The 24,108-nt window shown below is 39.9% G+C and overlaps 1 protein-coding gene across 2 annotated transcripts in view; it reads right to left on the minus strand.

Annotated features, from left to right (window-relative positions):
• Positions 1-24,108, minus strand: part of LOC128697606 (ribosome biogenesis protein BOP1 homolog) — a 91,426-nt gene that overhangs the window by 37,476 nt on the left and 29,842 nt on the right. For both annotated transcript variants that reach the window (XM_070090208.1, XM_070090207.1), the window contains exons 7-8: positions 21,940-22,014; positions 16,604-16,760 (exon numbers count right to left, since the gene is read on the minus strand). In XM_070090208.1, the coding sequence (XP_069946309.1) occupies positions 16,604-16,760; positions 21,940-22,014 (232 nt within the window). The remainder of the gene's footprint in view (positions 1-16,603; positions 16,761-21,939; positions 22,015-24,108) is intronic.

The following is a 24,108-nucleotide window of genomic DNA, read 5'->3' on the forward strand; positions in this document are numbered from 1 at the left end:
AGAATAATGATACCCAAATGTTGCCTAAGTGTCTCACTGAAGAATAATTTGAAATAATCAGGTTTGTTGGAATCATTGGTTACTGGACAGTCTGGCCAAATTCCACTTTTTTTAACACATCAGCCACCTCCCACTAAGGAAGGATGACCCAAAAAACAAACACTTTCACAAATAATCACTCTTTGCAGAGGCACTCAGATATGACAGTTTAGATGTCACTCCAAACAGCCAATATCCCAAACCCCTCCTTTAAAGTGAAGGCAGTGTACTTCCCACCTCTAACCAGTTTCCCTAAATCCCTTCAAAAAATATTACCCTGCTCACACTCCAACAGCTCATCAGGTCCCAGAAACCATTCACTCCTATCTCACACACTCACACATGCCCGCTGTATGTCCAAGCCCCTTCCACACAAAAACTGCTTTTACCCCCTCCCTCCATCCTGTTATCATCATCTACATAAGAAACACTGGGGACAAAAGATGTATTCTCTTTCAAGTTCTGTATCCTGTTCACTGGTAGTTTTATAATATTTGGTAATGTTACAGTTTATGGCACCACCTGTGGTATTCACGATGCAGCAGCCGGTGTCAGGGCTCATTGTGGTGTCAAATTGTGGTACCACGTGGTGTTCGTAACAAAGCAGGTGATGATCCTACAGCTCCTGCTGCAATATTACTAAGACCAACACAAGCAGAATCACTTTCATTATCTTCTCCCAAATCACCAGCATTTCTATTAGTATCACCAAAGAATAATACAAGTGCACATGATACACTATTAGACCCCGTGAGAAGCTGGAAAGGTTTGTGCTTCATTGATGAATAATGTGCCTCACTATCACTTGGAGCAGCAGTATCTGCCTTGTAATCATTTTCCTGCCCACTGCTCAAACTACTCACTTCATTATCACGAGTACAATAGACCTTTCTTCTGTGTTTTTGTGAGTCAAGGCTAGGTTTGGATGCCACTGGTATATCTTGGGTTTCACTGACATTACAGGTGCTTATATTTCTGATGCCACTAACAGCCTCATTATATTCAAAACCAGATAAATTCTCCTCAGAACTACAGTCCTCTCTGTTATTGTTGTATCCAGCATATAAAATGTGCCAGTTTTTACTTCTAGTCAAGCCCTGGTGCCTCCTTGGCATTGTTTCAAAACTGCTACTTAGGCTGTGTTACTCACAATGCCCTTGGACTCATCATGTGGCCAGCAATTTTTTTCCTTGGCATCAGGAGGAATGGGACATAAACAAATTAGCCTAGGCCTAAGATGGCAGTATATCTGAAGGCAGGAAAAATCATGTACAGGTCTCCCTCAACATTCGCGAGGGTTAGGGGATCAAGAGCCTCGCGAATGTTGAAAAACCGTGAATGTTTGGTGCCCCAATATATTGTAGGGAAATATATTACAATACTGCTTCCTTAACTTGTTGAACCATGAATAATCATAAAATATATGAAAACGTCATAAATTGTACTAAATATATACATGTTATGCTTTAATAACGTTTTTTTTTTTTTTTCAACAAGTCGGCCGTCTCCCACCGAGGCAGGGTGACCCAAAAAAAGAAAGAAAATCCCAAAAAAGAAAATACTTTCATCATCATTCAACACTTTCACCACACTCGCACATTATCACTGTTTTTGCAGAGGTGCTCAGAATACAACAGTCTAGAAGCATACACACATAAAGATACACAACATATCCCTCCAAACTGCCAATATCCCAAACCCCTCCTTTAAAGTGCAGGCATTGTACTTCCCATTTCCAGGACTCAAGTCCGACTATATGAAAATAACCGGTTTCCCTGAATCCCTTCACTAAATATTACCCTGCTCACACTCCAACAGATCGTCAGGTCCCAAGTACCATTCGTCTCCATTCACTCCTATCTAACACGCTCACGCAAGCTTGCTGGAAGTCCAAGCCCCTTACCCACAAAACCTCCTTTACCCCCTCTCTCCAACCCTTTCGAGGACGACCCCTACCCCGCCTTCCTTCCCCTATAGATTTATATGCTTTCCATGTCATTCTACTTTGATCCATTCTCTCTAAATGACCAAACCACCTCAACAACCCCTCTTCTGCCCTCTGACTAATACTTTTATTAACTCCACACCTTCTCCTAATTTCCACACTCCGAATTTTCTGCATAATATTTACACCACACATTGCCCTTAAACAGGACATCTCCACTGCCTCCAACCGTCTCCTCGCTGCTGCATTTACCACCCAAGCTTCACACCCATATAAGAGTGTTGGTACTACTATACTTTCATACATTCCCTTCTTTGCCTCCATAGATAACGTTTTTTGACTCCACATATACCTCAACGCACCACTCACCTTTTTTCCCTCATCAATTCTATGATTAACCTCATCCTTCATAAATCCATCCGCCGACACGTCAACTCCCAAGTATCTGAAAACATTCACTTCTTCCATACTCCTCCTCCCCAATTTGATATCCAATTTTTCTTTATCTAAATCATTTGACACCCTCATCACCTTACTCTTTTCTATGTTCACTTTCAACTTTCTACCTTTACACACATTCCCAAACTCATCCACTAACCTTTGCAATTTTTCTTTAGAATCTCCCATAAGCACAGTATCATCAGCAAAAAGTAACTGTGTCAATTCCCATTTTGAATTTGATTCCCCATAATTTAATCCCACCCCTCTCCCAAACACCCTAGCATTTACTTCCTTAACAACCCCATCTATAAATATATTAAACAACCATGGTGACATTACACATCCCTGTCTAAGACCTACTTTTACTGGGAAATAGTCTCCCTCTCTTCTACACACCCTAACCTGAGCCTCACTATCTTCATAAAAACTCTTTACAGCATTTAATAACTTACCACCTATTCCATATACTTGCAACATCTGCCACATTGCTCCTCTATCCACTCTATCATATGCCTTTTCTAAATCCATAAATGCAATAAAAACTTCCCTACCTTTATCTAAATACTGTTCACATATATGCTTCAATGTAAACACTTGATCTACACATCCCCTACCCACTCTGAAACCTCCTTGCTCATCCGCAATCCTACATTCTGTCTTACCTCTAATTCTTTCAATTATAACCCTACCGTACACTTTTCCTGGTATACTCAGTAAGCTTATTCCTCTATAATTTTTACAGTCTCTTTTGTCCCCTTTCCCTTTATATAAAGGGACTATACATGCTCTCCGCCAATCCCTAGGTACCTTCCCCTCTTTCATACATTTATTGAACAAAAGTACCAACCACTCCAACACTATATCCCCCCCTGCTTTTAACATTTCTGTCATGATCCCATCAGTACCAGCTGCTTTACCCCCTTTCATTTTACGTAATGCCTCACGTACCTCCCCCACACTTACATTCTGCTCTTCTTCACCCCTAAAAGATGGTATACCTCCCTGACCAGTGCATGAAATTACTGCCTCTGTTTCTTCCTTAACATTTAAAAGTTCCTCAAAATATTCTCGCCATCTACCTAATACCTCCATCTCCCCATCTACTAACTCCCCTACTCTGTTTTTAACTGACAAATCCATATTTTCCCTTGGCTTTCTTAACTTGTTTAACTCACTCCAAAATTTTTTCTTATTTTCATTAAAATTTCTTGACAGTGCCTCTCCCACTCTATCATCTGCTCTCCTTTTGCACTCTCTCACCACTCTCTTTACCTTTCTTTTACTCTCCATATATTCTGCTCTTCTTATAACACTTCTGCTTTGTAAAAACCTCTCATAAGCTACCTTTTTCTCTTTTATCACACCCTTTACTTCATCATTCCACCAATCACTCCTCTTTCCTCCTGCACCCACCCTCCTATAACCACAAACTTCTGCCCCACATTCTAATAATGCATTTTTAAAACTATTCCAACCCTCTTCAACCCCCCCATTACTCATCTTTGCACTATCCCACCTTTCTGCCAATAGTCGCTTATATCTCACCCGAACTTCCTCCTCCCTTAGTTTATACACTTTCACCTCCCTCTTACTTGTTGTTGCCACCTTCCTCTTTTCCCATCTACCTCTTACTCTAACTGTAGCTACAACTAAATAATGATCCGATATATCAGTTGCCCCTCTATAAACATGTACATCCTGGAGCCTACCCATCAACCTTTTATCCACCAATACATAATCTAATAAACTACTTTCATTACGTGCTACATCATACCTTGTATATTTATTTATCCTCTTTTTCATAAAATATGTATTACTTATTACCAAATTTCTTTCTACGCATAGCTCAATTAAAGGCTCCCCATTTACATTTACCCCTGGCACCCCAAATTTACCTACTACTCCCTCCATAACATTTTTACCCACTTTAGCATTGAAATCCCCAACCACCATTACTCTCACACTTGATTCAAAACTCCCCACGCATTCACTCAACATTTCCCAAAATCTCTCTCTCTCCTCTACACTTCTCTTTTCTCCAGGTGCATACACGCTTATTATAACCCACTTTTCACATCCAATCTTTATTTTACTCCACATAATCCTTGAATTAATACATTTATAGTCCCTCTTTTCCTGCCATAGCTTATCCTTCAACATTATTGCTACTCCTTCTTTAGCTCTAACTCTATTTGAAACCCCTGACCTAATCCCATTTATTCCTCTCCACTGAAACTCTCCCACCCCCTTCAGCTTTGTTTCACTTAAAGCCAGGACATCCAGCTTCTTCTCATTCATAACATCCACAATCATCTCTTTCTTATCATCTGCACAACATCCACGCACATTCAGACTTCCCACTTTGACAATTTTCTTCTTCTTATTCTTTTTAGTAATCTTTACAGGAAAAGGGGTTACTAGCCCATTGTTCCCGGCATTTTAGTTGACTTTTACAACACGCATGGCTTACGGAGGAAAGATTCTTATTCCACTTCCCCATGGATATAAAAGGAAAACTAATAAGACCAAGAACTATTAAGATAAAATCAAAGAAAACTCAGATGAGTGTGTATATATATACATATATATACATATATATCAGATCACTTTCTAGTTGTAGCTACACTGAGAGTAAAAGGTAGATGGGATACAAGGAGAATAGAAGCATCAGGGAAGAGAGAGGTGAAGGTTTATAAACTAAAAGAGGAGGCAGTTAGGGTAAGATATAAACAGCTATTGGAGGATAGATGGGCTAATGAGAGCATAGGAAATGGGGTCGAAGAGGTATGGGGTAGGTTTAAAAATGTAGTGTTAGAGTGTTCAGCAGAAGTTTGTGGTTACAGGAAAGTGGGTGCAGGAGGGAAGAGGAGCGATTGGTGGAATGATGATGTAAAGAGAGTAGTAAGGGAGAAAAAGTTAGCATATGAGAAGTTTTTACAAAGTAGAAGTGATGCAAGGAGGGAAGAGTATATGGAGAAAAAGAGAGAGGTTAAGAGAGTGGTGAAGCAATGTAAAAAGAGAGCAAATGAGAGAGTGGGTGAGATGTTATCAACAAATTTTGTTGAAAATAAGAAAAAGTTTTGGAGTGAGATTAACAAGTTAAGAAAGCCTAGAGTACAAATGGATTTGTCAGTTAAAAATAGGAGAGGAGAGTTATTAAATGGAGAGTTAGAGGTATTGGGAAGATGGAGGGAATATTTTGAGGAATTGTTAAATGTTGATGAAGATAGGGAAGCTGTGATTTCGTGTATAGGGCAAGGAGGAATAACATCTTGTAGGAGTGAGGAAGAGCCAGTTGTGAGTGTGGGGGAAGTTCGTGAGGCAGTAGGTAAAATGAAAGGGGGTAAGGCAGCCGGGATTGATGGGATAAAGATAGAAATGTTAAAAGCAGGTGGGGATATAGTTTTGGAGTGGTTGGTGCAATTATTTCATAAATGTATGGAAGAGGGTAAGGTACCTAGGGATTGGCAGAGAGCATGCATAGTTCCTTTGTATAAAGGCAAAGGGGATAAAAGAGAGTGCAAAAATTATAGGGGGATAAGTCTGTTGAGTGTACCTGGTAAAGTGTATGGTAGAGTTATAATTGAAAGAATTAAGAGTAAGATGGAGAATAGGATAGCAGATGAACAAGGAGGCTTTAGGAAAGGTAGGGGGTGTGTGGACCAGGTGTTTACAGTGAAACATATAAGTGAACAGTATTTAGATAAGGCTAAAGAGGTCTTTGTGGCATTTATGGATTTGGAAAAGGCGTATGACAGGGTGGATAGGGGGGCAATGTGGCAGATGTTGCAAGTGTATGGTGTAGGAGGTAGGTTACTGAAAGCAGTGAAGAGTTTTTATGAGGATAGTGAGGCTCAAGTTAGAGTATGTAGGAAAGAGGGAAATTTTTTCCCAGTAAAAGTAGGCCTTAGACAAGGATGTGTGATGTCACCGTGGTTGTTTAATATATTTATAGATGGGGTTGTAAGAGAAGTAAATGCGAGGGTCTTGGTAAGAGGCGTGGAGTTAAAAGATAAAGAATCACACACAAAGTGGGAGTTGTCACAGCTGCTCTTTGCTGATGACACTGTGCTCTTGGGAGATTCTGAAGAGAAGCTGCAGAGATTGGTGGATGAATTTGGTAGGGTGTGCAAAAGAAGAAAATTAAAAGTGAATACAGGAAAGAGTAAGGTTATGAGGATAACAAAAAGATTAGGTGATGAAAGATTGAATATCAGATTGGAGGGAGAGAGTATGGAGGAGGTGAACGTATTCAGATATTTGGGAGTGGACGTGTCAGCGGATGGGTCTATGAAAGATGAGGTGAATCATAGAATTGATGAGGGAAAAAGAGTGACTGGTGCACTTAGGAGTCTGTGGAGACAAAGAACTTTGTCCTTGGAGGCAAAGAGGGGAATGTATGAGAGTATAGTTTTACCAACGCTCTTATATGGGTGTGAAGTGTGGGTGATGAATGTTGCAGCGAGGAGAAGGCTGGAGGCAGTGGAGATGGCATGTCTGAGGGCAATGTGTGGTGTGAATATAATGCAGAGAATTCGTAGTTTGGAAGTTAGGAGGAGGTGCGGGATTACCAAAACTGTTGTCCACAGGGCTGAGGAAGGGTTGTTGAGGTGGTTCGGACATGTAGAGAGAATGGAGCGAAACAGAATGACTTCAAGAGTGTATCAGTCTGTAGTGGAAGGAAGGCGGGGTAGGGGTCGGCCTAGGAAGGGTTGGAGGGAGGGGGTAAAGGAGGTTTTGTGTGCGAGGGGCTTGGACTTCCAGCAGGCATGCGTGAGCGTGTTTGATAGGAGTGAATGGAGACAAATGGTTTTTAATACTTGACGTGCTGTTGGAGTGTGAGCAAAGTAACATTTATGAAGGGATTCAGGGAAACCGGCAGGCCGGACTTGAGTCCTGGAGATGGGAGGTACAGTGCCTGCACTCTGAAGGAGGGGTGTTAATGTTGCAGTTTAAAAACTGTAGTGTAAAGCACCCTTCTGGCAAGACAGTGATGGAGTGAATGATGGTGAAAGTTTTTCTTTTTCGGGCCACCCTGCCTTGGTGGGAATCGGCCAGTGTGATAATAATAAAAAAAAAAAGTATGTTAATAACATGTATGTTATTAAATACCACAGACTCCACCACTGCGAGTCCCTACTACCCTCCCTCCGACCCCCCACAACTGGCAGCCACCCCTCCCACCACTCAGTGTGGTGAGTGTTTTAACATAAGAACATAAGAAAGGAGGAACACTGCAGAAAGCCTGTTGGCCCATACTAGGCAGGTCCTTTACAATCCATCCCACTAACAAAATATTTGCCCAACCACTTTTTGTTTGTTCATTATTTGCTATTAAACTACAGAATAAATAATGTAAACCCATTCATGACTGCATATTGGAATGGCTATTAGAAAGGTATTAGACGGTAACATCATGTGTTTACTCTTGAACATAGCAAAGAATTGAACATTTCTGCTATTGCTAATAATAACAATAGTAATAATAGTAATAATATAATAATAAATACGATATAATTGAAGAAGGAAATTGTACAAAAATACGAGGGAGTGGTTGACACATCGTCAGTGTGACTTTGTTTATGCTGGAGTGAACATTAGTCTCCCGGCTCTTCCAAACATTTCACAATAATTCAGCGGTTGAGGCAGTGGTATTTAATAACATATACAGTGGACCCCCGCATACCGTACGCATCGCATACCGTACAATCCGCATACCGGACGCTTTGATCGCAAAAATTTGGCCTCGCATACCGCCCAAAAACCCGCTCACCGTCCTTCGTCCGAGACGCATCCAATGTGCGGCCTGAGCCAGCCTCATATGTTCCGCCGGTGGCATTGTTTACCAGCCAGCCTCCGCGGTAACATCCAAGCATACAATCGGAATATTTCGTATTATTACAGTGTTTTCGGTGCTTTATCTGGAAAATAAGTGACCATGGACCCCAAGAAAGCTTCTAGTGCCAACCCTACAGCAATAAGGGTGAGAATTCCAATAGAAATGAAGAAAGAGATCATTGATAAGTATGAAAGTGGAGTGCGTGTCTCTGAGCTGGTCAGGTTGTACAAGAAACCCAAATGAACCATCTCTACTATTGTGGGCAACAGAAAGGCAATCAAGGAAGCTGTTCTTGCCAAAGGTTCAACTGTGTTTTCGAAACAGAGATCGCAAGTGATGGAAGATGTTGAGAGACTCTTATTGGTGTGGATAAATGAAAAACAGCTAGCAGGAGATAGCGTCTCTCAAGCGATCATAAGCGAAAAGGCTAGGAAGTTGCATGACGATTTAAATAAAAAAATGCCTGCAACTAGTGATGATGTGAGTGAATTTAAGGCCAGCAAAGGTTGGTTTGAGAGATTTAAGAAGCGTAGTGGCATACATAGTGTGATAAGGCATGGTGAGGCTGCCAGTTCGGACCACAAAGCAGCTGAAAAATATGTGCAGGAATTCAAGGAGTACATAGAAAGTGAAGGACTGAAACCTGAACAAGTGTTTAATTGTGATGAAACAGGCCTGTTTTGGAAGAAAATGCCAAGCAGGACCTACATTACTCAGGAGGAAAAGGCACTCCCAGGACATAAGCCTATGAAAGACAGGCTTACTTTGTTAATGTGTTCCAATGCTACTGGTGATTGCAAAGTGAAGCCTTTATTAGTGTATCACTCTGAAACTCCCAGACCGTTCAGGCAAAAGAATGTCCTCAAGGAGAATTTGTGTGTGCTGTGGAGGGCAAACAGTAAGGCATGGGTCACTAGGGACTTTTTCTATGACTGGTTACACCATGCATTTGCCCCCAATGTGAAAGATTACCTAACTGAAAACAAATTAGAACTTAAGTGCCTCCTGGTGTTAGACAATGCCCCTGGTCATCCTACAGACATGGCAGAGCGACTTTATGGGGACATGAAATTCATTAACATCAAGTTTTTGCCTCCTAATACCACTCCTCTCCTGCAGCCCATGGACCAGCAGGTTATTGCAAACTTCAAAAAACTGTACACAAAAGCTCTGAAAGGTGCTTTGTAGTGACCTCAGAAACTCAACTGACTCTAAGAGAGTTTTGGAGAGATCACTTTAATATCCTCAATTGTGTAAACCTTATAGGTAAGGCTTGGGAGGGAGTGACTAAGAAGACCTTGAACTCTGCTTGGAAGAAACTGTGGCCAGAATGTGTAGACAAAAGGGATTTTGAAGGGTTTGAGGCTAACCCTGAGAGGATTATGCCACTTGAGGAATCCATTGTGGCATTGGGAAAGTCCTTAGGATTGGAGGTTAGTGGGGATGATGTGGAAGAGTTGGTGGAGGACGACAATGAAGAACTAACCACTGATGAGCTGATAGATCAACTTCAACAGCAAGAGACCAGACCTGAGGAAACTGGTTCAGAGGAGGGGAGGGAGAAATTGAAGAAGTTGCCTACTACAAAGATTAAGGAAATCTGTGCAAAGTGGCTTGAAGTGCAAACCTTCATGGATGAAAATCACCCTCACACAGCTATTGCAAGCCGTGTTGGCAACCTGTACACTGACAATGTTGTGAAACACTTTAGGGAAGTCATAAAGGAACGAGAGGTACAGGCCACTATGGACAGATATGTTGTGCGAAAGAAGTCCAGTGACTCTGAAGCTGGTCCTAGTGGTATTAAAAGAAGAAGGGAAGTAACCCTAGAAAAGGACTCAACACCTCAAGTCTTAATGGAAGGGGATTCCCCTTCTAAACACTAACACTCTCTCTCCCCTCCTCCCATCCCATCAATCATCACCAGATCTTCAATAAAAGTAAGTGTCATGTAATTGTGCATGCCTTTTTCAGTTTGTGTGTATTAAAATTAACATTTCATGTGGTAAAAAAATTTTTTTTTCATACTTTGGGTGTCTTGCACGGATTAATTTGATTTCCATTATTTCTTATGGGGAAAATTCATTCGCATACCGAACATTTCACATAACAACCAGCCCTCTTGCACGGATTAAGGTCGCTATGCGGGGGTCCACTGTATGTTATAAATAATAATAGTACATGTTATTATTAATAACATGTATTATAATTAACACGTATGTTATTAAATACCATTGCCTCAATCACTGCCTCTACCACTCCAGTCGCACTCAGTCTACAAGCACCAAACACAATGAATTATTGTGAAATGTTTGGAAGAGCAGGGAGACTAATGTTCACTCCAGCATAAACAAAGTCACACTGACTATGTGTCAACCACTCCCTCGTATTTTTGTACAATTTCCTTCTTCAATTATATCATATTTATTATTATTATTATTATTATTACTATTTTTATTATTAGCTGTAGCAGAAATGTTTAATTCTTTGCAGTGTTCAAGAGTAAACACATGATGTCACCGTCTAATACCTGTCCGAATAGCCATTCCAATATGCAGTCATGAATGGATTTACATTATTTATACTGTAGTTTAATAGCAAATAATGAACAAACAAAACACTCACCACACTGAGTGGTGGGAGGGCTGGCTGCCAGTTGCGGGGGTCGGTTGGAGAGTAGTAGGGACTCGCAGGTGGCGGGAAACTTAAATATGATTTGGCAGCTGGGAATTTGGTGGCTGGGAATTTGGCGGTTGGGAATTCGCGAATGTGTGAAGCCCGTGAAAGTTGAAAACGTGAATGTTGAGGGAGACCTGTATATGGAATATGTCATACACAAAATCCAGGTGGATCAGCAACATGCATCATACAGAGACTAAGGATTAAAAATGGACATAGAAATGGGCATGGTGATGAGAATTACAAAATCTCTAGGTACTGAAAGATTGAATATCAGATTGGAGGAGTATGTAGAGGTGGATATATATTATGGGCTTTAAATCAGTTCTGTATCAACTCACTTTACAATGTTTATTTTTCAAAACATATCCAAAGTTTATTTTTTTTTTTTATTATCACACTGGCCGATTCCCACCAAGGCAGGGTGGCCCGAAAAAGAAAAACTTTCACCATCATTCACTCCATCACTGTCTTGCCAGAAGGGTGCTTTACACTACAGTTTTTAAACTGCAACATTAACACCCCTCCTTCAGAGTGCAGGCACTGTACTTCCCATCTCCAGGACTCAAGTCCGGCCTGCCGGTTTCCCTGAATCCCTTCATAAATGTTACTTTGCTCACACTCCAACAGCACGTCAAGTATTAAAAACCATTTGTCTCCATTCACTCCTATCAAACACGCTCACGCATGCCTGCTGGAAGTCCAAGCCCCTCGCACACAAAACCTCCTTTACCCCCTCCCTCCAACCTTTCCTAGGCCGACCCCTACCCCGCCTTCCTTCCACTACAGACAGATACACTCTTGAAGTGACTCTGTTTCGCTCCATTCTCTCTACATGTCCGAACCACCTCAACAACCCTTCCTCAGCCCTCTGGACAACAGTTTTGGTAATCCCGCACCTCCTCCTAACTTCCAAACTACGAATTCTCTGCATTATATTCACACCACACATTGCCCTCAGACATGACATCTCCACTGCCTCCAGCCTTCTCCTCGCTGCAACATTCATCACCCACGCTTCACACCCATATAAGAGCGTTGGTAAAACTATACTCTCATACATTCCCCTCTTTGCCTCCAAGGACGAAGTTCTTTGTCTCCACAGACTCCTAAGTGCACCACTCACCCTTTTCCCCTCATCAATTCTATGATTCACCTCATCTTTCATAGACCCATCCGCTGACACGTCCACTCCCAAATATCTGAATACATTCACCTCCTCCATACTCTCTCCCTCCAATTTGATATCCAATCTTTCATCACCTAATCTTTTTGTTATCCTCATAACCTTACTCTTTCCTGTATTCACTTTTAATTTTCTTCTTTTGCACACCCTACCAAATTCATCCACCAATCTCTGCAACTTCTCTTCAGAATCTCCCAAGAGCACAGTGTCATCAGCAAAGAGCAACTGTGACAACTCCCACTTTATGTGTGATTCTTTATCTTTTAGCTCCACACCTCTTGCCAAGACCCTCGCATTTACTTCTCTTACAACCCCATCTATAAATATATTAAACAACCACGGTGACATCACACATCCTTGTCTAAGGCCTACTTTTACTGGGAAATAATTTCCCTCTTTCCTACATACTCTAACTTGAGCCTCACTATCCTCGTAAAAACTCTTCACTGCTTTCAGTAACCTACCTCCTACACCATACACCTGCAACATCTGCCACATTGCCCCCCTATCCACCCTGTCATACGCCTTTTCCAAATCCATAAATGCCACAAAGACCTCTTTAGCCTTATCTAAATACTGTTCACTTATATGTTTCACTGTAAACACCTGGTCCACACACCCCCTACCTTTCCTAAAGCCTCCTTGTTCATCTGCTATCCTATTCTCCGTCTTACTCTTAATTCTTTCAATAATAACTCTATCATACACTTTACCAGGTATACTCAACAGACTTATCCCCCTATAATTTTTGCCCTCTCTTTTGTCCCCTTTGCCTTTATACAAAGGAACTATGCATGCTCTCTGCCAATCCCTAGGTACCTTACCCTCTTCCATACATTTATTAAATAATTGCACCAACCACTCCAAAACTATATCCCCACCTGCTTTTAACATTTCTATCTTTATCCCATCAATCCCGGCTGCCTTACCCCCTTTCATTTTACCTACTGCCTCATGAACTTCCCCCACACTCACAACTGGCTCTTCCTCACTCCTACAAGATGTTATTCCTCCTTGCCCTATACACGAAATCACAGCTTCCCTATCTTCATCAACATTTAACAATTCCTCAAAATATTCCCTCCATCTTCCCAATACCTCTAACTCTCCATTTAATAACTCTCCTCTCCTATTTTTAACTGACAAATCCATTTGTTCTCTAGGCTTCCTTAACTTGTTAATCTCACTCCAAAACTTTTCTTATTTTCAACAAAATTTGTTGATAACATCTCACCCACTCTCTCATTTGCTCTCTTTTTACATTGCTTCACCACTCTCTTAACCTCTCTCTTTTTCTCCATATACTCTTCCCTCCTTGCATCACTTCTACTTTGTAAAAACTTCTCGTATGCTAACTTTTTCTCCCTTACTACTCTCTTTACATCATCATTCAACCAATCGCTCCCCTTACCTCCTGCACCCACTTTCCTGTAACCACAAACTTCTGCTGAACACTCTAACACTACATTTTTAAACCTACCCCATACCTCTTCGACCCCATTTCCTATGCTCTCATTAGCCCATCTATCCTCCAATAGCTGTTTATATCTTACCCTAACTGCCTCCTCTTTTAGTTTATAAACCTTCACCTCTCTCTTCCCTGATGCTTCTATTCTCCTTGTATCCCATCTACCTTCTACTCTCAGTGTAGCTACAAATAGAAAGTGATCTGATATATCTGTGGCCCCTCTATAAACATGTACATCCTGAAGTCTACTCAACAGTCTTTTATCTACCAATACATAATCCAACAAACTACTGTCATTTCGCCCTACATCATATCTTGTATACTTATTTATCCTCTTTTTCTTAAAACATGTATTACCTATAACTAAACCCCTTTCTATACAAAGTTCAATCAAAGGGCTCCCATTATCATTTACACCTGGCACCCCAAACTTACCTACCACACCCTCTCTAAAAGTTTCTCCTACTTTAGCATTCAGATCCCTTACCACAATGACTCTCTCACTTGGTTCAAAGGCTCCTATACATTCACTTAACATCTCCCAAAATCTCTCTCTCTCCTCTACATTCCTCTCTTCTCCAGGTGCATACACGCTTATTATGACTCACTTTTCGCATCCAACCTTTACTTTAATCCACATAATTCTTGAATTTACACATTCATATTCTCTTTTCTCCTTCCATAACTGATCCTTCAACATTACTGCTACCCCTTCCTTTGCTCTAACTCTCTCAAATACTGCAGATTTAATCCCATTTATTTCCCCCCACCAAAACTCCCCTACCCCCTTCAGCTTTGTTTCGCTTAGGGCCAGGCCATCCAACTTCTTTTCATTCATAACATCAGCAATCATCTGTTTCTTGTCATCTGCACTACATCCACGTACATTCAAGCATCCCAGTTTTATAAAGTTTTTCTTCTCTTTTTTAGTAAATGCCTACAGGAGAAGGGGTTACTAGCCCATTGCTCCCAGCATTTTAGTCGCCTCATACGACACGCATGGCTTACGGAGGAAAGATTCTTTTCCACTTCCCCATGGACAGTAGAATAAATAAAGAACAAGAGCTATTTAGAAAAAGGAGAAAAAACCTAGATGTATGTATATATATATGCATGTGCATGTCTGTGAAGTGTGACCAAAGTGTAAGTAGGAGTAGCAAGATATCCCTGTCATCTAGCGTGTTTATGAGACAGAAAAAGAAACCAGCAATCCTACCATCATGCTAAACAGTTACAGGTTTCTGTTTCACAGTCATCTGGCAGGACGTTAGTACTTCCCTGGGTGGTTGCTGTCTACCAACCTACTACCTACCAAAGTTTATATTTACATGTATTGCAAATAATGTTTATTCTTGTTGTAATGACATGAATCATAACAATTTCACTACTTCACACCATTTCACCATGCTGCAGCTAGGCTCAATTTAAGATTGAAGCAGAAACAGTCTTTGTATAAATAATATGAAGAGATGCACAAATTTTTTTTTTTCAACAAGTCGGCCGTCTCCCACCAAGGCAGGGTGACCCAAAAAAGAAAAAATCCCCAAAAAGAAAATAATTTCATCATCATTCAACACTTTCACCACACTCACACATTATCACTGTTTTTGCAGAGGTGCTCAGAATACAACAGTTTAGAAGCATACACATATAAAGATACACATATCCCTCCAAACTGCCAATATCCCAAACCCCTCCTTTAAAGTGCAGGCATTGTACTTCCCATTTCCAGGACTCAAGTCCGACTATATGAAAATAATCGGTTTCCCTGAATCCCTTCACTAAATATTACCCTGCTCACACTCCAACAGATCGTCAGGTCCCAAGTACCACTCGTCTCCATTCACTCTATCTAACATGCTCATGCACGCTTGCTGGAAGTCCAAGCCCCTCGTCCACAAAACCTCCTTTACCCCCTCTCTCCAACCCTTTCGATGACGACCCCTACCCCACCTTCCTTCCCCTATAGATTTATATGCTTTCCATGTCATTCTACTTTGATTCATTCTCTCTAAATGACCAAACCACCTCAACAACCCCTCTTCTGCCCTGACTAATACTTTTATTAACTCCACACCTTTTCCTAATTTCCACACTCTGAATTTTCTGCATAATATTTACACCACACATTGCCCTTAAACAGGACATCTCCACTGCCTCCAACCGCCTCCTCGCTGCTGCATTTACCACCCAAGCTTCACACCCATATAAGAGTGCTGGTACTACTATACTTTCACACATTCCCTTCTTTGCCTCCATAGATAACGTTTTTTGACTCCACATATACCTCAACGCACCACTCACCTTTTTTCCCTCATCAATTCTATGATTAACCTCATCCTTCATAAATCCATCCGCCGACACGTCAACTCCCAAGTATCTGAAAACATTCACTTCTTCCATACTCCTCCTCCCCAATTTGATATCCAATTTTTCTTTATCTAAATCATTTGATACCCTCATTACCTTACTCTTTTCTATGTTCACTTTCAACTTTCTACCTTTACACACATTCCCAAACTCATCCACTAACCTTTGCAATTTTTCTTTAGAATCTCCCATAAGCACAGTATCATCAGCAAAAAGTAACTGTGTCAATTCCCATTTTGAATTTGATTCCCCAAAATTTAATCCCACCCCTCTCCCGAACACCCTAGCATTTACTTCCTTTACAACCCCATCTATAAATATATTAAACAACCATGGTGACAAAATATTAACACAAATTAGATGAGGATGATCATAGAATAAACATGGATAAAAAATCTAATGCCAGGACATAATTGCATGAATATGGGTTGGATTTGCAGGCTCACTGAGATTGGCTGTGAAGAGGCTATAATTGGTTACTGCCAACTATGTATAGAAAGGTTAATAAAAACAAATGTTTAATTAGAGAATCTACAAAGAAATACAATACAAAAAAATGCTGTGATTGCAAAATGTTATTCTGAAAATGGTCAGTAGGTGAACTTTCAATTAAGTGAATAAAATAAGACAACTTACTTTTCACAGTTTGATCATCTGAACCAGATGCAAGAAACTTGCCAAGAGGGTGAATAGATATTGATCGAATAATAGAGCGATGGCCTTTGAAAACAAGTCCCTCCATGGTGGGGAATGGCTGTAGGTCTTGAGCCTTTGGTAACACTGGTATAAGATCCTGGTAAAGCAAAAATATAAAATATTAACAATCTCCATCTGCACACTGCCCATTTAGTGAATATTTATCTGTATCCAAAAACAGATAAATCTTAATAACCTAGGGAAATTATGGTATGAATGAAACATGAATAAGTGCGTTACTACAATTCAAGGGTGTCTAAACTAAAAGAAACAAATGTGAAGGGAAAGGAGCAAAAGTAAAAATTGAGGAATTAAGCAAGACCATTTGGGGTGACAATCAGTGCTCCCTCATAGCTGTGCACTTGTACAACCAATACTCAAGTGGCACATACTAAATATTCAGAAGTTACATACTCTCAGTAATAAGAGACTTAATTGAGTCGGTCATATTTTGTTAGTTTAATGATTTTTTCCACAAGATTCATTCTGCTTCTTATATGCTAATGGGCTACAATAATTTCAAAACAGCATGAATGATACAGATAATTCCTACCTGTAGTACACAACACTGCCATACTTGTGCACATGATGACTTTAATACAGCACATAAGTGGAAAAAATTAAAGAGAACACTGGTCACAACTGTTAATATATAAGGGATGAAACCTACAATGCTTTTTAGGGGAGACTCTTAGGAGCCATAGCATATTAGTCAACCTTAACACTGAGTTTATGTGGGTCAGGAATGTAATAATCAGTGAGCTAAGCAAAGGCAGTAAAAAACAATGCTGAAAAATAGACTACTAAGTACAGAATATATACCAAATAAAACAAAGTAAAAGGCCAAGAATAAGACCACCAGTGATGCCAGATAGTAGTGTCAGGCATAAGGAACAAAACTACGAATTGCCAGCAGTTGCCAAACATTCTTGAGCGAGTGGTAGGTAAGGCTAACTACCTTGATAATGATTAACAAAAAAAACTCCCTGTATTCCATAATTCAATTCCTTGTGTCTCAAAGCACATGATTGGAATAATGCAGTTCAATATTAGTGTTGAAGATTTGAAATGAATCAGATGAGGCATTCATAAGTCATCATATGAAAGTGACATCCAAATTTCTTCAATAAAGACAGCACCTCGTATCTATCCTAATTTACAATCAAAAAGTTCCTAGACTGTTGTGAAAAATTATACAGTCTTACCTGACCACCTAGTTCATGTTGTCTCACTGGAAGTCTTCTCCTTGGGAGGCTCTACACTTACCTTCAATACCTTTGATCTTAGCACCTCTACCACTTTCAACACCTCATGCTCAAAATTTCAGTCAAAATGCTTTGACACAACCCATAAAAAATTCCCCACAGCACTTGCAACATCCTGGAAACTCTGACAATGACCTTCATGAATAGTATTCATCACTTTTTCAATGTTGGCATCTGTTTTTGATGTTGATGGACTACCAGAGTGTTCCCTATCCCGTCTGATCGACTGAATTTTGTCCTTCTATGAATCAAGAAAACATTCACAACAGTGTCCAACCCACTGCTTTGTCACCAAATGCTTCCTGAAACATTTTGCATTTCACTATTCATTTTGCCAAGCTTGAAACAGAATGTCTCTCTAAAACACTGACACCACAATACCAAAATTGCGATAAATGCACCTACACATCTAAATTTCACTTTCCACTGCCACCATACTTTTTGGCACTTTCTGTAGTGACCAGAAGTCTAGGAAAACACAATTAACCTCAAGCACTTTCTCTGTGGATTTCTCTTCCCACTCAGGTGATTGCAGATGCTTTACTTGAATGAAAAGAGCATAAGGAATGTCATAGATTTTGATAATTAATTAAAACATGAAGAAATTTATATCTTTCTTTCAACACACCGGCCGTATCCCACCGAGGCGGGGTGGCCCAAAAGGAAAAACAAAAGTTTCTCCTTTTACATTTAGTAATATTTACAGGAGAAGGGGTTACTAGCCCCTTGCTCCTGGCATTTTAGTCGCCTCTTACAACACGCATGGCTTACGGAGGAAGAATTCTGTTCCACTTCCCCATGGAGGTAAGAGGAAATAAACAAGAACAAGAACTAGAAAGAAAATAGAAGAAAACCCAGAGAGGTGTGTGTATAGATATGCTTGTACATGTATGTGTATTGTGACCTAAATGTAAGTAGAAGTAGCAAGACGTACCTGAAATCTTGCATGTGTATGAGACAGAAAAAAAAGACACCAGCAATCCTACCATCATGTAAAGCAATTACAGGCTTCCGTTTTACACTCACTTGGCAGGACGGTAGTACCTCCCTGGGCGGTTGCTGTCTACCAACCTACTACCTAGGAGAAATGTATATATATATCTTTCTTCTTTCAACGTACCAGCCGTATCCCACTGAGGTGGGGTGGCCCAAAAGAAAAAACTGAAGTTTCTCCTTTTAAATTTAGTAATATATACAGGAGAAGAGGTTACTAGCCCCTTGCTCCCGGCATTTTAGTCGCCTCTTACAACACGCATGGCTTACGGAGGAAGAATTCTGTTCCACTTCCCCATGGAGATAAGAGGAAATAAACAAGAATAAGAACTAGAAAGAAAATAGAAGAAAACCCAGAGGGGTGTGTATATATGTGCTTGTACATGTATGTGTAGTGTGACCTAAGTGTAAGTAGAAGTAGCAAGACGTACCTGAAATCTTGCATGTTCATGAGACAGAAAAAAGGACACCAGCAATCCTACCATCATGTAAAACAATTACAGGCTTTCGTTTTACACTCACTTGGCAGGACGGTAGTACCTCCCTGGGCGGTTGCTGTCTACCAACCTACTACCTAGGAGAAATGTATATATATATACATGTATATAAAAAAAAAGAAGAACCAGGTAGAAGTAAAAACAATCCCATATCATCTCTGGAATCCCAAACACACACACCATACCCAGACTCTGTTGGGACAAGCAACTTCCTGTCACAAACAAGCACAGCCAACCAAAAGCTATTCCCCCCTCCTCAATTCTCACCCACCTATTTCCTCTCTTCCCCACCAACACTCCCATAGCTCTCATTCCCCTCCCACTAGTTCCTTCCCTATCTCATACTTATAACACAATCCCTCAAACATCCACTTCACTTGCATCAATCTCTATTGAACCACCACCAACCTCCAATGCCCCTAATTACTCTATTATTTCCCCCTCCTACTATCCTTCCATCACCCCAAAATCACCCACCCCAAGTGTCCAGAAAAGAATAAGACCACTGATCCCAACTCTTCTCCCCTCTCACACTCCCATTTTCACTAAATTACCAATTTCCACAACAAGCCAACCAGCAGGCAAATGCAAAAAAGTGTACACATATGTTCAAAACATAGGAAGGATTCAAACAAAATCAACAAATGAGCACTAACACCTCATGGCAGTAAAAAAAAAAAAAAAAAACACACAGCTGTGATTACTGATGTCACCTCTACTAGGGACTATATATAATATATGCGAGGAAAGGAAGAGGTTTGAGACATGGCAGGCATCATTAACCCTTTGACTGTTTTGGTCGTATATATACGTCTTACGAGCCAGTGTCTCGGATGTATATATACTCAATAATTCTAGCGGCTTCAAATCAAGCAGGAGAAAGCTGGTAGGCCCACATGCGAGAGAATGGGTCTGTGTCGTCAGTGTGCACCATATAAAAAAATCCTGCAGCATGCAGTGCATAATTAGAAAAAAAAACTCCAACTGTTTTTTTGGATTAAAACGCCGACTTTGAGGTATATTTTCGTATAGTATTTATGGTTGTATTCTCGTTTTCATGGTCTCATTTGACAGAATAGAAAACATATTACAGAAATAGAGATGATTTTGATTAGTTTTCTTGTACTCAATTGATAGAAAAAATAGAGTTCTAAAGAAATAGCTATGAGTTTGGTCAACTGGAACAATGGAATTGGCCAAAAATAGGGCTCAAAATAGGTGAAATTGCTGATGCGTATATGTCGCCGAGACCGCTAACTTCGCAGGAGCATAATTCCGTGAGTTTTCCACCAAATTTCGTACTTTTGGTGTCATTACCATCGTGAAAAGATTCTCTATCATTTCATAAAAATTTTCGACATAGAATGACAGTTTCAGAAAGGGGCTTGCGACAGTCAAAGGGTTAATAAGGAAGGGCTGGAGAATGAAGAAATGACAAACACCAGTCATGGCTTATTTCTCAAATTACAAAGCTGGAATGTTAATAGTGGAAAGCCATTTTTTGATTACTATACAACCTCCTCACTAAATATTTAGTGAAGGGATTCAGAGAAGCCGGTTATTTTTATACAGCCGGACTTGAGTCCTGGAAATGGGAAGTACAATGCCTGCACTTTAAAGGAGGGGTTTGGTATATTGGCAGTTTGGAAGGATATGTTGTGTATCTTTATACATATATGCTTCTAAACTGTTGTATTCTGAGCACCTCTGCAAAAACAGTGATTATGTGTGAGTGAGGTGAAAGTCTTGAATGATGATGGTAGTATTTTCTTTTTGAGGATTTTCTTTCTTTTTTGGGTCGCCATGCCTCGGTGGGAGACGGCCGACTTATTAAAAAAAAAAAAAAACCCTCATCAAACAAGAAAAGATCCAGGTTGGAATATAATAAAAAACTTATATGAGAGAGAAATATCATAGACTTGCTGAGGCAGCAAGGTCAAGGTCAACTTCAAGATCACAGACACTTTCAAACATTTAAACAATAAACTAGTAGAACTGAGACCCTCAAGGGGTCACATGTCAAGAAAGATACCGGTAAATAAGTGCCAGTGAATCAGCAAGGATGAACCTCGTATTTTCCAATGCTCCTTTATTGTTAGTCTCACATTAATGATACAAGTAATGTGACGTATTAGTTTGTATTGACAGAAGTGGCTGGGATCAAGAGACAATGTACCAGTGAATAAAGTTATTTGTTACAAGGATGAAGGATTGGACCTCTACTATATTTTGTATTAAAAGACCCACACAAGATTAACATTCTCATAAATTAAGAAAAAATTAGGAACAAGTATCATTTTTATACTGAATATGTTTGACATAACTGATATTGTGATGAATTTCCATTTAATGACCATGTTTTATCCAAACTATACCATTCTGTAATTTAAGTGCTACAAGTCTTTTAAAAATAATAATGTTAATTTATAGTAAATGCGAATAAAATGCTTATGGACAATAAGAACAAAGCATTCAACAACTTGAGCATATAACATATAAATAATATAAATAATTCCAATACCTTTGAAGAAGCGTTGACCCTCAGTACTCTCTTCCGTGGTGCAATGTACAGGTCAATACAACGCTCCCAGCATTCCTGAAGTAATCATTGTTTTTATTTACAATCATCTTAAAAGTAATGATACATTAATAACTTCCCAAACATTAAGACTTCTTTATCAAGATTCACCTTGCTCTTCTTTCAACAAACCAGCCATATCCCACCGAGACAGGCTGGCCCAAAATGAAAAACAAAGTTTCTATTTTTAAATTTAATAATATATACAGGAAAAGGGATTACTAGCCCCTTGCTCCCAGCATTTTAGTCACTTCTTATGACACGCATAACTTATGGGGGAAGAATTCTGTTCCACTCTCCCATGGAGATCTGTCTTGCTAACATTATTAAAATACTTCACTGTACTTTTTGCTAATTTATGTTATGAATGATATCACTCCCGGTAGTCCACAAATGGCATGCTTGGTAAACATTCACAACTTGAAATAAAAAATTTTTTTTTTAAGATGTCGGCAGTTTCCCACCAAGGCAGGGTGACCCAAAAAGAAAGAAAATATTATGGACATGATATAAATGTAGAGTTACAATAAGTGTCAAGATTTTAAAAACAGATCAGGGTCATGATTTTTAAACTGACCTTTAAAATTATACCACCAAATGACAGATCAACCAAAAATTATGTCTAGTGAAAAATATGCTTTTAATATTTGTAATTTGTGTGTATAATTCTGCTGTATTCTAATCCTGAAATTATCCATCAGTTGCTCTGATAATTGCTGAGTAGTGAAAATTTACCCTTTTTTTTTTTTTTTTACACACTGGCTGTCTCCTACTGAGGAAAGGTGACCCCCCCTTCCCAAAAAAATAAGCACTTTCAACATCATTCACATTATCACTGTCTTCCCAGAGGCATACCAACACTACAGTTCAGATTTCCCCTAAAAAACAAATATCCTCACACCTTCAGAGTGCAGGCACTGTGCTTCCCAACTCCAGAAGTCAAGTCCAGCTAACCAGTTTTCCTGAATCCCTTCATAAATATTACCCTGCTCACACTCCAAGAGCCTGTTAAGTCATATAAACCACTTGCTTTCACTCACTCCTATATAACATGCTCACATTCCTGCTGGACATCCAAGCCCCTTGATTAGCAAACATCCTCTACCCCCACCCTCCAACCTTTCTTAAGGCAACCTGCCTTCCCTCCACTACAAATTCATACACCCTCCAAGTCATCCTACTTTATTTCCTCTCTATGTATCCAAACCACCTCAACAAACCCTCCTCAGCCCTCTGGATAATATCATCGTAACCCCGCACCTCCTCCTCATCTCCAAGCTACAAATTTTCTGCATAATCTTTACACCACACACTGGATAATGTTCTTTGTCTCCACAGATGCCTCAATGCACCACTCATCTTTTCCCCTCATCAATTCTATGGTTCACCTTGTCTGCCAACAAGTCCATTCCCAAAATCTCAACGCATTCACTTCCTCCATACTCCCTTCCTCCAATCTGATATCCAATCTTTCATTACCTAAAATTTTTGTTACCTTCATCTCCTTGTTCTTTCCTATGTTCATTTTTAATTTTGTTCTATTACATGCCCTAACAAATTTGTCCACTAATCTTTGCAATTTTTCTTCAGAATCTCCCAAAAGCAGTGTTATCGGCAAAGAGCAACTGTAACAAATCCCATTTTGTATTAGATTCTATACATTTTAATCCCACACTTCTCCCCAACACCCTAGCATTCACTTTCTTTTACAACCCCATCTATAAATATATTAAACAGCCATGCTGATATCATGCATCTCTGTCTAAGACCTACTTTTAATGGAAAATAATCTTCCTCTCCCCTACCTCCTATATTTTAATATTCCTAGCAGTCAAAGTTGATTCTAGAGAAAATGCTAGTTCTGAACACCTGGTGAGACCTTTAACATTTCAAATATGTATATACATGTACTATTACAGACTAAACCATACCACAAGTGGGGATAGAACCCACGCTAGTCACTAGGCCAGCTGGCCCAGTGGCTAGCGCATCGGTCTGGAGTTTTATAACTCTCTGATCACGGGTTCTATCCCCGCCCGTGGTATGGTTTGTTTGCAATTGTGTCATTATGATTTCGTGAGCTATTACAGACTCACTCCATCATGACAAAAA

This window comes from Cherax quadricarinatus, chromosome 31 (genome assembly GCF_038502225.1).
Source record: "Cherax quadricarinatus isolate ZL_2023a chromosome 31, ASM3850222v1, whole genome shotgun sequence".
In the NCBI taxonomy this organism is placed as follows: Eukaryota; Metazoa; Arthropoda; class Malacostraca; order Decapoda; family Parastacidae; genus Cherax; species Cherax quadricarinatus.